General features: G+C 37.0%; 1 protein-coding gene across 5 annotated transcripts in view; it reads right to left on the bottom strand.

Annotated features, from left to right (window-relative positions):
- The window catches only part of TPP2 (tripeptidyl peptidase 2), a 72,520-nt gene that overhangs the window by 9,044 nt on the left and 48,969 nt on the right, over positions 1-14,507 (bottom strand). Inside the window, exons 21-28 of one of the 5 annotated variants that reach the window (XM_058548448.1) lie at positions 14,251-14,388; positions 12,321-12,565; positions 11,987-12,065; positions 10,077-10,115; positions 4,482-4,633; positions 3,186-3,257; positions 1,919-2,015; positions 715-856 (exon numbers count right to left, since the gene is read on the bottom strand). In XM_058548448.1, the coding sequence (XP_058404431.1) occupies positions 715-856; positions 1,919-2,015; positions 3,186-3,257; positions 4,482-4,633; positions 10,077-10,115; positions 11,987-12,065; positions 12,321-12,565; positions 14,251-14,388 (964 nt within the window). The remainder of the gene's footprint in view (positions 1-714; positions 857-1,918; positions 2,016-3,185; positions 3,258-4,481; positions 4,634-10,076; positions 10,116-11,986; positions 12,066-12,320; positions 12,566-14,250; positions 14,389-14,507) is intronic. The other 4 variants (XM_058548444.1, XM_058548445.1, XM_058548446.1 and 1 more) reach the window with 4 other exon arrangements.

Here is a 14,507-nt window from a genome sequence, read left to right as displayed (position 1 = left end):
GAGGAGGATATTTCTACCCTTGTAAGTTAATGACTCCCTCGGTTGAAAATAAACCAAACTGACAGAGGAAAAGCTAATACTGGGCGAGTTCTCATGAGATGGTAAGAGTTCACGGAGTCGCTGGACCATCACACCAACATGTACAAACCACACTCTCACGTGGAAGGAATCTCATCACTCATTCATAAACCCAGAGGCCCCTCTGTTCTACATACCGCATCAGGGTATTGGTTAAGGCTAAACTATAAGCTCGCCGCTTCCCTTCTCCCCAAGTAATATTGTAAAGCCACTTCCATAAAACTGAAGTTGCTAGATAATGGTTTTAATTTAATTTTATTTCTCAGGCATTAGAAACTAAATTTGGGTTTTTTCATGCTATTGGTCAATAAATGGTTTAAAAATTAATTTTCTAGGGTGCAATGTGTTTGCCTTCTCCATACGTCCAATTCACACAAATCCCCAAGTGGCTGGACTGCTTGATCACAGCCACTCAAATCCCTCCACCACGACAGCACCTGGCGGTAGAGAAGGCAAACTACTCTTCTTTTGTTTAATCTTAAACGACTGAAGAAAATTATTACAAAATATCGAAGGATAGAGTATCCAAATATTGATAACTCCAATTATAAGGATATAACAAATATCAGAAAAGAAGACTATTCTCAGTAATTTAAAAAAGTAACTAAGAAATGAGATGCAAGAAAGATTATTTACTGGGTAGGTACTTTTTTATAGCAGCTGCGTCAGGCCTGGGGTCAGTCTTCATCGCAACATAAATGGCCAGGGCCGTCTGATCTATATGAGAAATAACAGCATTCGCAGCTTCAACAATTTCATTAAGTCTTTTCATTCGTTCCTGGGGAGAAAAAAAGGAAGATATAAGAAAAAAATGATGTATTCATGAGTACACCAAAGCATTTTCCTTTCTGTCGTCTCAACCATGAGAGTTGTGAGTCCAGTGTGAGGGACCATGCGGTCTACTTGCAGCCCAGGGGCCCTGTGCTGTCTCCCAGTGTGATCTTTTAACTGTCAGCATCTCTAGAAATCCCGTGCTCAGACAGGAAAACACCTAATTTACATTCCCCACTGTGGTGTTAAATGAGGAGAGTAAGCAAGACATAAAGTTCATAAAAATGTAAAGTGCTTTCTACAAAGGCACCTCCTTTTCTGAGTATTTTAAGAAAAAATTTTAGAAACGTGATCAGCTATGTTACTCCAGTTCCACATCACATGAAAACAGAAGTAAAAAAAGCACTAGCTGATGAAACAAATTCTTTCTAATTTATTATTAAAAACAAAAAGATGAGAGTAGATAAGAATATAACCAACTATGATTACCATGGTGTTTGTGGTTTTCTCAGCAATTTGCTTCTCTCTTGTTAAAGTTCAGACAATTTCTAGTTCTAGTTCAACATCTTCCAGTTCACTCTAAATCCTTGGTAAGTTTTAACTGATTATTTTCCTACTGCCATGATTACTCAAGAGAACCAGTCCATGGTAAAAACAGTTTGGAACTATGGCTTATTCTTAAAAACGAGAATCATTAACAAAGTTAATGCAAAGGAGGGGTTCTTCATTTACTGAAGGTGTTTATATTTGCAACAGGCCAGAACCACTGCCTTCAGCTCCTTGCTCTTTAGGTTAAGGTCTGAAAAGCAATCCTTAGGGTATCTTATCTACTCCTCCTCCCACTGACAAAAAATGTGAGCAAGAATACTAAACTGAACTCCTAGTAATGGCCAGTTCCTGTAACTAGCTTAATGAAAAGAGCTTAACAGAACGTTCAACTTCAGGAAACATGTTTTCAGTCAGCAAGAACAGAAGACAAATATAAGGTTGCACCCTTATTCAAAATATAAACCTTATCTAGTATTACAAACAAAATAAGATATTCATATTAAAAATGAACACGCCCAACCTTTTCAGCATCCAACTGATGAAGCCGTGCAACGTACAGAGGAAGATAGTTAGGACATGTTTCTTTCAATTCATTATAAATGTCACTAGAATCCAGCCTACACATATAAGAAAGAGAGAAACATTCATTATTTCATTTCTTTTAGAAAGAAAACAATTTCTGTCTTTCCTATTATTTAACATTGTTTTGAAGTTCCAGTCAATATGAAATATAAGTATAATTATTGACAAAGATTATCATTATTTGCAAGTAGCATAAATATGCCTACCTAGAAAACAAAAAAAAAATCAAACTGAAAATTATTTCAATTAAGAGTTCTATAAGATGGTCAGATAAAAGCATCAATAGCTTTCCTACATACCAGCTATGTCTAGATTTATAAAAAGGAAGAAAACGTTCAAAAATAGCAAGAAAGATTAAAGGATTTGGAATGTCTAAGATCTATAAGAAGAAAAATTTAAACTTTTCTGAAAAATTTGAAGTTTTGAATGAATGAGGAGTTATTCCATGTTCCCAGATGGAGAAGTTGAATGAAACTATATTAACTCTTCCTGATTATATGGTGGGGTCGCGGCAGCAGCCTAAGGTCTTCCTGGCTTGCCTCACCTGGCATGAAACCACTGCTTGGTGAGCCGGGCGGGGACGATCCGGCCTCAGTGTTCTTGGCAGTGCCGCACCCAACCCATTCCCTCAGCTTCACAAGTAGGGCTGAGCAGGAGGAGGGAGCCCCCAGCCCTCGATGGAATCGCCCAGAACTCAGCCTCAGCAACGGGGTTGGAGGAGACGTGCTGCCATCCTGCTCCTCTGACTGGGAGCTGCGGGGAAGGGGAGCTCCGCGTTCCTGGCTGCAAATGGTCTGGGCTCAAATACCACAGATTCTCACTTTTCTTACTGAATTTTTGTAGATATTCTTGAATAGATGTTTCTTCATTTGCTGTATGCCCTTGGGATCATTTCCAGAGGTTTTAAAAGGTTGTTTTTTAAAAAAGAATTCTCACTAGTTTCCTGGGGAGCAGGTTCATGGGGCCCTTCAGACTGTCACATCGGAAGTCAGTCTCCGCAACTGCACTTGGAAGGATCTACCTTGTATTTCCAGCTGTTTATAACATCCTACATTCAGCCAGAGACTGACTCAAAGACTTTGACTTCTGGTGCAGATACAATCTAGTTTTAAGTAGACAGGTAGGTTTGAATGTGGACTGACATGATAAAAGTTAATTCTTGGGAGTTATTTTCACAATAAGATGACATCTGTTCTCTACAATACCTCATGACTGCAAGGGCGCATAAATATTCAGCTAATGAGGACTCGTACAGAAAATCAGTGGTCAAAGAAATACTGCAAGACACAAATGGAAAAAGCAATATATCTGACTACATAGAATGAGCTGAAAGTCAAAGGATAAGCTGGGGGAAAATATCCGAGACAAGCATAGCAAAGCATTAATATCTTTTATGTAAAAAAGTTAAAAGAAAAAGCTGATGCCCCAATAGAAAAATGGGTAAAGAACACGTTCAACTGACAGAAGCTATGTAAGAAAGAAATAACATTAAAAAAGCTCAAATTTAATAACAAGTAAACGCAATTTAAGACAGCAACAATGCCTTTTCTTAAGGCTTTATTTTTAATTGTTTGGCTCACTGCTGGCAAAGATAGGGAGCGAAACAGGCTCCCTCGTACACCACTGGCTGGAGTATAAATCATTATATTCATCTAGAAAGCAATCTGGCAAACATATCAAGATGATTTTTAAAAATTAATATTTCTGATTCAGTAATCATACTTTTAAGATGCTATCTGACGGAAATTAAAAAAAAAATTTATATGTATAAAAACGTCCATCACAGCATGACAGAGAAAAGCTATAAACTTGTATGTCAAATAGAGTACGGTCACACGTTGCTTAACGATGGGAATATGTTCTGAGAAATGTGTCAATAGGCAACTTCATTGTTGAGTGAACATCATAGAGTGCACTTACACAAACCCAGATGGTACAGTCTACTGCACACCTAGGCTCTATGGTACTCATCTTACGGGATCACCGACATATATGCAGCCCATCACTGACTGAAATATTGCTATGAGGCTCATGACTGTATTTAAATAGGTTCTATTTCTGCCATAGGATCATATACTACACAGTAATTAAAAATGGTATTTTAAAGGACTATTAAATGACACAGGAAATGCTCATAACCAAATAGTAACTGGAAAACTAGGACATAATATCATTCACACCGCTACATGTATAAATAGAGACATAATAATAGGATAAATGATTATATTCAGAGAGTGGGCAAAAAGTGATTTTTATTTTCTTCTTTATGCCTTCCAATAAAATTCTCTTCCAAGACAAAATCAGAAAAAGTGATTAAAATTAAAAAAAATTCTTATCACAAAAGGGAATTAAAAAGAATTACAAGAAGATTTAAAAGCATCTATAACCCTACCATCTACTGTTAACATTTTTGAATATAGCCTAGGCATATACACATAACATTGCTGTAATTGGAAAATAAAAGTAAACACTTAGAGGATTAAAATCCATTAAAAACTTACTTTGTCATCCATTGAATTTTAAGATCTCGTAATGCTTCAGTAAACTCTTCTTTTAAATCCTTCTCTTTTTCTGAATCTTTTTCTTTATCTTTGTTGCCATTCTTAGTCTTTGTTGGTGGAGATATTAGGTAGTAATGAACAGGGATCACATCCTGTGAATGTGGAGAGAGAGTCTCAGATTAACATGCTTAATTTTACATATTTTAAAATCATCTTCAATAGCTGAGTATCACACAACATGGGCTGCACTTGAGTTGTCCTACACTGTATTCCAGATTCTAAGGGCCACGATATGTCAAAAATCCTAATCTGCGATCAAAGTAATTGTCTCCCAAACTTTAAAGTACTGATGTTTCTAATATCTCTTTTTGTTTCCTTTTTTTTTTTTGTGAGGAAGATCAGCCCTGTGCTAACATCTGCCAATCCTCCTCTTTTTTTGCTGAGGAAGACTGGCCCTGAGCTAACATCCATGCCCATCTTCCTCCACTTTATATGGGATGCTGCCACAGCATGGCTTGCCAAGCGATGCATCGGTGCCCGCCTGAGATCCGAACCGGCGAACCCCGGGCCGCTGCAGCAGAGCGCGCGCACTTAACCACTTGCGCCACCGGTCTGGCCCCTCTAATACCTCTTTTAAAATAAAGAATAAACTTTTCTCGATTTGAGTGTATCTGGTATTCTCTTTTACTTGACAGACAGTTACAAAGTACATTAATCTTTCACATTTTATATCTGAGAAGGGGAGGAAATAAAAATTTTAAAAAAGATCCTATTACTAAGTAATTTAAAGAGAAATCTCTTTCTTCATTCAATCAACGGGACTTATTGAGCCCCTGCCATGTGCCAGGTAGCGCTCTAAAAGGTGAAGAGCAAAGCAGACTTTCCTGCCCTCTGGGAACACACAATCTAGAGGGGAAGACAGACAACATATAAGTAAATCAATAATTTCAGACAACGACACATGATGTGAGGAAAATAAAACAGAATATAGGAGTACAGAGTGACTGCTGGGTAAGGTGGGGGAAGACAAAGCAGTTATGGAATGTCACTAAAGAGGTACTATCCCATCTAGAGGAACCCAAATGACCTAAATGAATGAACCTCAATAGCCAAAATGAGGAGAGGAAAAAGTAGAAGATGAGCATGTGGAAAAGCCTGCGCTTGTGTATAAGGCAAGCTCAGTTGTGTGTGCTGAGCAAGTGGGCAGCAGCCACGGTAAGCAGGGCCGAGACTATGGTGAAATAATGTAGGTTATTCTACGCACCACAGGAAGCCTCCCAGAAGAGTTTCATGCAAGGCAGTGACTGTTTGCTTTTTGTTTAATGACTCTGGATCCTGTATGGCTAAACATTTTAGTTTGTTTTTAATAACTCCAGATACTATTTGGAGAATGGATAATAGAGGACAAAAGTGGAAAAGGAGGAAGACAGGTAGGAAGCAAACCCAGGTGTCCCAGCACTGCCTGAGACTAAAGAGCAGCCTGCAGAAAAGGAAAGAAATGAACGGATTTGAGATATTCTCTGAACGCAGAACCAACAGTGCTCGCTGATGCTGTTTAAGGAGGGGATGAATAAGACTTGGCATGGATGGGGAATGGGAAAGAGTACGCCCAGGACTTGGTCCAAAGCATCCTACTATCTAGACACCCTGTGAGACAGAGAGACAGAAACCGGGAAGAATCGGAGGTCATGGCGGCCCTGAGGAAAGGCCAGTGTGAAAGAAAGAGGGAGCGATCTGCCAAAGATTGTAGCTCGGAGGTGGCAGCAGAGGGAGAATGAAATAACTGTAAAACTTGGCAGTAGTGGCTGCTGATCCGCGTGACAAGAGCAGTTCAGGCGGACAGTTGGGGGGAAAAGGCTAAGAAAGGGATGAAGAGAGAATGGGAAGTAAACGAGTATAGACAGGTCTTTTGAGAAGTTTTGCTTTGAAGAGAGTAGAGCAATGTGTCATTATATGTAATTGCATCTATTTCCAGCTACTTTATTAAAGCACATAAGTCTTTACTCATGAAGAGTAGTGCGTTATCTGGGAAATGAAATCATACGTTATCCTTGTTAGATCCATTTTTGGCACAAGAACTAGGTTCCCCTAATTAAATAATTATTTATTAAGTCAATTTCTCTAATTCTATCTTCAGGTTTACATTAAAAATGCTGCTCAGTTAAAATCTTACATTTGTTTTAACTAACAGTTTCTAAAATTGGAACAAATTATGTTACCAAAAAGACTTTTACTGCCTTAGTCACAGTAATTTCAGAAAAAATCTTTATACAGGTTGAGTCAAAAATAGTATTGCAAGCCCCCAGCTTCTCCAAAATAGGATTTTTAGGTGTAAATACTACACAAATATACCCATTTTCACAACTGAACTTTATTTGGCGCGTAATTATAATAGTAAATATAAGGAACTACTGTTGTAGTGGTTTTAATACTATTCCAACATAAAATAATAACTATTTCAATATGACTCATTTAAAGCACAGAAAATCACTAATGTGAAATAACCACACAAACCTATTTTTAGCCATTTCGGTGCCACTCTGTGAGGTCAGAGAGCCGGAGCCTGCAAGCAAAGGTCTTAAGTGAAGTCTGAGACTGGGTAAAAGAAACAGGTATCTTGCTTGGGTTCGCTCCTTCCAGACCCTGCTACCCACCCTTCTTCTAGCCTTCTTGAGGTTCACCCTCCTAGGTGGACACTGCCCTGGGCAAAGCCAAGTTAAACTCGGCAAAATCTGAGTTGATAATTTACCAAGTTCTTAGGGAAACAGACTGCTTCAGTGTCATCTGTACAGCACAGACAACGTACCTAAGAACCAAAGGTATAAATGGCCCCCAACATTGACTCTCCGTTAATACAGTTTCATTCTCTTTGGAATCACACTTCATTACTGTCCAGTACACTCAAATGTGAAGGACACTTGCCCGGAGGAGGAACCTTGGCAGTCCACACGCACTCTCACCTAATGTGAGCCTCCCTGAGCTCCCCTCCTCCTCGCCCAATTAGGGAGAGGGACAAAACTGACACTTCAGGATGGCAAACCTCTGTGTGGGAGCAATTCCTCCTCTGAAGCTCAGAGGTAAGGCATTTACTATTATGTTTTAGTACAGAAGAGAAAACAGAATTGAATTTAAAATGAGCAATCTATTAAACTTAATTTATGATTAACAATTAACTCTAACAAAGATTTATAAATAGAAAGAAACCCTATATCATAGCAACCAAAAACTATTACTAAAAGCACAAAAGAGACAGGGAAAGTTTATGATGAATGACCTTAGGAAGAAAAAGGTTTTGTAATCAGCATTATATACATATATACATAATATATATCAAATTACCAATTATAAATGTTAATATAATCCTATAAAATATTTCAGGACAAGAATTTTTATTACTAAAAATTATGAGTAGTTTTAATTCCTGATCAAAAGAAAAATGGAGTTATTTTAAATTTGCTTTATCATGGTCATCTATTCTTTTTGTCAGTAAGTATTTTTACAACTCACTTCTCAAGGGCTTAGCATAGGGTCCATTTAATAGAAATGATTTTGTGCCATTAAATCTTGATTATAAATTTAAAAAAATAGTCAAGAAGAATCATCATCCAGGCAGAAATGCTAAAGTCCTCTACAGTAGATACCTAACAGTAAGTTTTGTTTTGTCCTTTTTTTACATATTATTCCAGCTATTCACAAAGTATTTCAACAGTGTGTGAAGTGAACAACGTTATTTAGAAAGTCAAACCTATCCGCCAAACCAGTAACTATTCTTCGGGCAAGATAACATGCCACTTTTGAAATTCTGGTTCAAAGTTATAATTTCCTTAGTTCTTAGATTATTAATAACTGTAAATCAAAATTTTAATATCTTTACACAAAATAAAATAGCTATTTTAAAGATTTATATCACATTTGAAGCTATTTCTGAACTGTTAAAAGTAATTATATTTTTTCATATACAATGAACTTAAAAAAAGGGTAACGTACACACATTTTCAAATAAAAAGTTACCGAATCCAAGAGAACAAATCCATCGAGGATTATGCACAACAAGCTAGTTGGTATTTTGTTCAGGCAATAAATTTTATATATATATATTTTTTCTTTCGTAATGTGACTATAAAACTATAATATTGATTATCTTTAAAATAAGAGTGTCACATGTACTTGCACTGGAGGCGGGGAGAAGTGGGAAGAGGTAACTCTAGCTGCCAAGTTCTTTATACAAAGCTTGACTAACCACCAAGTAATAATAACCCTCCCATTAATTTGATAGTTTTCTATCTCATACAACCTAGTCCAAACAAAATCCACCAAAACTCCCAAAAGATCAACCAAAATATACACTACGGAGAAAAAAAAATCGGCTACGCCTTTGTGACACGTGCCTTCTACCTTTAACGGGCCCTAGACCACCTTTTTCTCATTCTCTAAAGCAGCAGCTTTCAACGACCCAAAGATAAACAATCTATACACAAAACGAAATCACAGTTTTAAAGTCTGGTGAATTGACATTTCCTATTTTATTGTTTTCGTTTTAGTACTGGTTATGTTTCATTAAGTGAAATTCCCTGGCCCCCAAATGGGTCAAAATGCTCAGGTGACAAACACTGCTCTACAGAGGAGCAGATCTTCCTTTATCTGGAAACGTGATTCCTAGAGGTGTATTTGGTTTGAACAAAGTGTGTACCATTACATAGTAATATGGACATTTCAGAAGTCTGTTTAATAAAGGAATTTTTACCTATTATAAAATGGTGATGCCCAGTTTCATATCACTATGAATTAAGAAAGACAGAGTTATCTTTTGATTATACCCTAAAATACTAATTCTCCCACTGCAATGTTTTCTGCTTGAATGCAAGAAATCACTAAAACGCTGAATGATGTCAGCAGGTCTTCACCAGAGAGCTCATCGAATACAGATCTCTTTCTCTAAAGCACATGAAGCAGAATTGCTCTGTTCTGAGTTAAATTTGGTGCTAGCAGTCAACTGGTGATCTTCTAATAAACCGCAGGAAGCCGAGCAGATCCCTTACTAGCTGTGGTCTTGGAATCTGCTTGCGCTCCTAGCATGAGTTTCAGTGTTTGGTCAGCAGTGCCTATTTCTGTTCCTCCTAGTCCACTGCTCTGTTTGTCTCTGCCCTTCCAGAATTAAGAAGACACAAGAGCAGGGAATAACCCTCACTTCAAATACTTGAATAATATTTTATTAATTAAATCCTCCAATTAAAGAATGTTTTTAGACTTAAAAAAAAAATCACATTCAGCTCTCTATAGGATTTTAGATATGCAAAACTTCAAATATTTTTACTTGGTATCTTATCGGTAGTAAGAAATGAAGAACATTAAAATTTTTTCTATACACATATAAGCCAGGGGTCTTTCAGCAATTTATGGTACGAAAAAAAAACCTTATTAGGAAAGCAGAATGTGAACACTGATAAGCTAAAAGCACTACACTGCAGAACTTAAAGAAAGGAGACTAAGGGAGAGATTTTTAAAAAAAGATTTATAATAGTGACAGAAAAAAAGTGTAACTAATATGCAAATAAGGCTTTAAAGACATCTTTTTTAAGAACTGACAATCAGTACCTTTTTAAATTTTCCTTGTCGTTTTGCTGCAGACTGCCCCTGGGAGTTAGAAGGACATTCTGTAAGAAAACACGCATAATCTACACGGATGGAGACACCTCCTCTGTCTAAGCTTCTTCCGCTTTACGGTCCACCTCTATGTGTCACAGTCCTTAGAGGGGTCACGTCTATGATCACAATGGCAGGCTTTTAAAGAAAGCAACAGTGCCACTTTCATTTTTTAAATAAAAATGCACTCAAATATATTATTCCTAAGGGCAAATGTTTTTCAACACTTTATTTCAACAATTTAGCAGAGCAAAATCCATTAATTATCAAACAGTTTTGAAAACATTAAGTTTAGCTGATGGTCCACAGAGTCTGATTTTCAGGGACATCACAACAATCATACACACCCATGCATTCCTAGAAAAAGCACCACTCAAAGTGCCTGTGAAAGTCAGACAGAAGAAAAATAAACAGGAACCTCCTCAACTACCAAAACCATTGGAAATGCAAAACCACTGAGGTAGGACTACATAAATAACGTGCTGGAAATTATCATTAACTTGATAGCTTTAGGTTTTTGCTCTCTCAAGAAAATCTCTGATAAGTAATAACTACAGTTAATCCCATACATTTATAATTTAATTTCACAACTGCCTCTGAAAGAATGCAGCCAGGAAGTAGTAACCATCTCTAAATTTCTAAAAGCATACTTTTAGTAACAATGCTCTTCTGTCATACTCATCACAAGGAAGTGAATTCTTCAAGAGTGATCTGGGTGAGACCCTCACGGCTGAGCCTCATGATTGAAGCCCCACAGCAGAGGCAGCTGCGCTGCCCAGGAAATGAAACCTACAAATAAAGACTGCTAGGATTTGTTAAATCAGTGCGGCTATGAATTCCAACATCATTAACTATTGATTGACTTCAAACTATATTAAAGTATATATAAATAAATAGTATAGACTGAAATGAGACTCAAGAAATGTCCCAGAAAACAACTTTTTCTAAACACAAAATTCCGAAGTTATGCTTCTATGACAGTGAATAAATGACCTTTGGTTCAATAGTGGCAAGAAATAAGTATACTTGTCTAGATGTATGCGATATATTCATTTTGATAACAGCATTTTTAAATCCTAGCATTAGGTGGTAGACCTACTTAACTGCATAACAACTAATGCAAAAGAGAAATAAAAAACTGTAAGAAAGACAAATTTAATGGAATTGAGCTAAAATGATATTATGGCAAAAGGTGATAGATCTACACAAACACTATTCTCATAAAAAATTTGTAATGAAAACAGATGGAAAAACTAAAACAGGTACTTATATAAAATTGTAACATTTATTTCTAAAATGCAACAACCATAAACATGTTTTTAATGAAAAGCATAATTCTGAGACTACAAAAGGCAATGCCAAAAGAAATACCTCGTAATTATGTAATTACACAAAATTCCATAAGAAAAAGGTCTGTACAAGTGTGAAAGATACCCTTCATTAGTAATAATTGTTCTGACTGGTTTTTAGAAGTAACCCAAGAAGATCTGATTTTATTCCTATATCCATAATATTATGTTGGTTAAAATTCTATAAAATGCTCTAATTTTAAACATTCCATTCACTTAAGCTAAGACTGCTTTGGAGCTACACGTTTCACAGGAAGTTCAGGTATATTAGCCACACAAGGTAGGACAGGTTCAGGGCCAAAGTACTTAGGCTTGGGAAAAAGAATACCAAATATTTTAAAATACAACCGAATAATAATTGATCTTTAGTAGTAACATGGGAAAAACCTATTAAATTTTTTTCCAGGAAGATCTTCTCTTTTACCCATTCTGAAATGCGAAATTAATTCCCATCTTTAAAGAAATGGAAATTTTGGAATAGGTAATTTCAGTGTAAAAAACACGAATACTTACAGCTTTCTTTCCAAGTTCAGTCTTGGACAATGTTAAGGATCCTGCAAGGTAGCATCCCGGTCCTGCTCCTTTAGGTATCCTAATAAGATTCAAAAAAGAAAAAAAGGAAGAAGAGAGCAAGTGTCATAAAGGTAAGGTAGGGATAAAAACATCAAAACAACTGCATTCTGACGTAATTCCCATAACTAAGATTTCAAAAAACAAAGGGAAAAATAACCTCAGTCTCAAATGGTAAACGACAACATACTATAAATTTAGCCTAACGTAATGAACTAGCATTAAAAGACCACAGTGCGTAAGATGAGCATTAAGTGTAAGCAACGTTATCACTTACTTGTCGTCAGGTAAGGAAGTAACAAAGAATGGCTGGTTATATTTAGGTGGTAACGTCAAATTACTTGATTTCTTTTTTCCTAGAAGTGCAAGGCTATGACTTTCATGAATATCTAAGCTCAAGGTATTAGACAACCTATGAGAAACAATAAACGGAAGATCTTTGAGGCGTTCCAAGTCACTGATTTGCTCATGACGAATCTGTAGTCGAATTGTATAATCTCCTTTCTCCAGTTTCAGAGAATACTAAAAAAGACAAAGAACATTTGGGAAAAGTAAAGTTTAGCCAAGTAAACAGAAATTATAATAAGAGGATAAACAGAACAGTGACCACTTAAGAGCACTTCCAGTGTGTGAGGCAAGTTACGACACACATTTACACACACACACAGTCCCGACTGTGCAGGTGAGCAAGCAGGACCAGGGACATCAGACGAACTGTCCAAGGTCACACACAGAGTAAAGGATAAGGGAGCTGAAGGCAGGTCTGACTCCCAAGCCCTCATTCTTTCTACAACAGGTAGTAAAAAATAAGTGTTTGCTCAAGACTGATAAAAGCAATAATGTTCTAGTTCATGGGTCCTCAGAGACATGTATAATTCAACACCAAAAATTAGCAAAATTTAGGTGCTGTATAATAGTTAAGACAGATATACACACACGTACATATACATGACAGGTAATCTTTATATTATAACCAAAATGCCACACTTCTTTATTGCAGACAGGAAAAACAGGGAGCCAAGAGATATGGAGTAATACAAACCCACTACGGTCCATCTGGTTAACCTGCTAGAGAGGACGGGATGCTGTATTCTGCAGCAGCAGTTTCTTCTGGGGCGAGTTTAAATTTCAGCACATTTTAAATGTTAAATTTTAGGATGAGGCCGGCCCCATGGATTAGCGGTTAAGTGCTCGCCATCCGCTACTGGCGGCCCGGGTTCGGATCCCGGACTCGCACCAACGCACCACATGTCTGGCCATGCTGAGGCGGCATCCCACATACAGCAACTAGAAGGATGTGCAACTATGACATACAACTATCTACTGGGGCTTTGGGGAGAAAAAGGGAAAAAAAAGGAGGAGGATTGGCAATAGATGTTAGCTCAGGGCTGGTCTTCCTCACCAGAGGAGGAGGATTAGCATGGATGTTAACTCAAGGCTGATCTTCCTCATTAAAAAAAAAAAAAAATTTAGGAGATTTTAGCAACCACTGCAATAATCCAGTCTGTAATGAGGAGATGTGACTGGGGCTTGCTTTGAGAAAAAAAGGAAATCATTCCTTGAATGACTAACTGAAAATACTCTGTATAAATTATTTTTATTATTTAGCATAAAACTGTAAATGTTACAGGAAATACTTCATTTCTTTGTAACAATATTTCAATTAGGGATAAAATTTGTACAAATTACGATTAAAAGATTTTTTTTTCCTTCAATACGATAATGCTAAGCACAGTGCCTGGCATACAGTAAGTGCTCAATACACAGCTGTCCAAGGAAGAAACAAATTTGAAAGTTTGAATAAACTGAAGACACTTGGCACTGCTGTAGTGCTTTTTTATCCAGTTCAGACCTGGGATCATTTCAAGGTGCTCAGCTAGCTCAGATGATTTGCTTTCAACCTTCAGATGGGTGGAAGCACTGGGTAGGGAGGAGAAATTCTGAAAATAAAAAGCTATGCTGGCCAGCATCTGCAAGCATCATCCTTGCCCTCCTCTACCCCAAAACTTGATTCAGCTGAATGACAGCTGAAAAGTTGTCCCAGCCTGCTCTAAAACAGACAACTGAGCTTCTAGTGGTACGTCAAAGTATCAAATGCAAAACTCAGCCATTAAAAAAAACCCAAATAATACCATAACAAGAAATCGGGGATTCATTAGTTAGAAAACAGCTTCTATTAATTCTACCAATCACTGCCAATTTTATACCTGATGTGGATAGGCATCACCTGAACCCATCTGCCTTTTATTCTGGTCAAATATGATCCACAGTTGGCTGTCAAACTCTGATTCATATAATAATTCACACAGTAGTGGGCAGCTTGGAGTTACTTCTCCACTCTTGGGCTATAAAGAAAAATAAGAATGAATACTTGACATGGTTTATACGATTTGCAATGCAGATCTGTAATACTGAGGAGACTTTGACATTAAAAGTATTAAAGATATTTTCTCATGGTAACCAA

This window comes from Diceros bicornis, chromosome 9 (assembly GCF_020826845.1).
Source record: "Diceros bicornis minor isolate mBicDic1 chromosome 9, mDicBic1.mat.cur, whole genome shotgun sequence".
Classification (NCBI taxonomy): Eukaryota; Metazoa; Chordata; class Mammalia; order Perissodactyla; family Rhinocerotidae; genus Diceros; species Diceros bicornis.
This window is presented reverse-complemented; position numbering and strand designations above follow the sequence as displayed.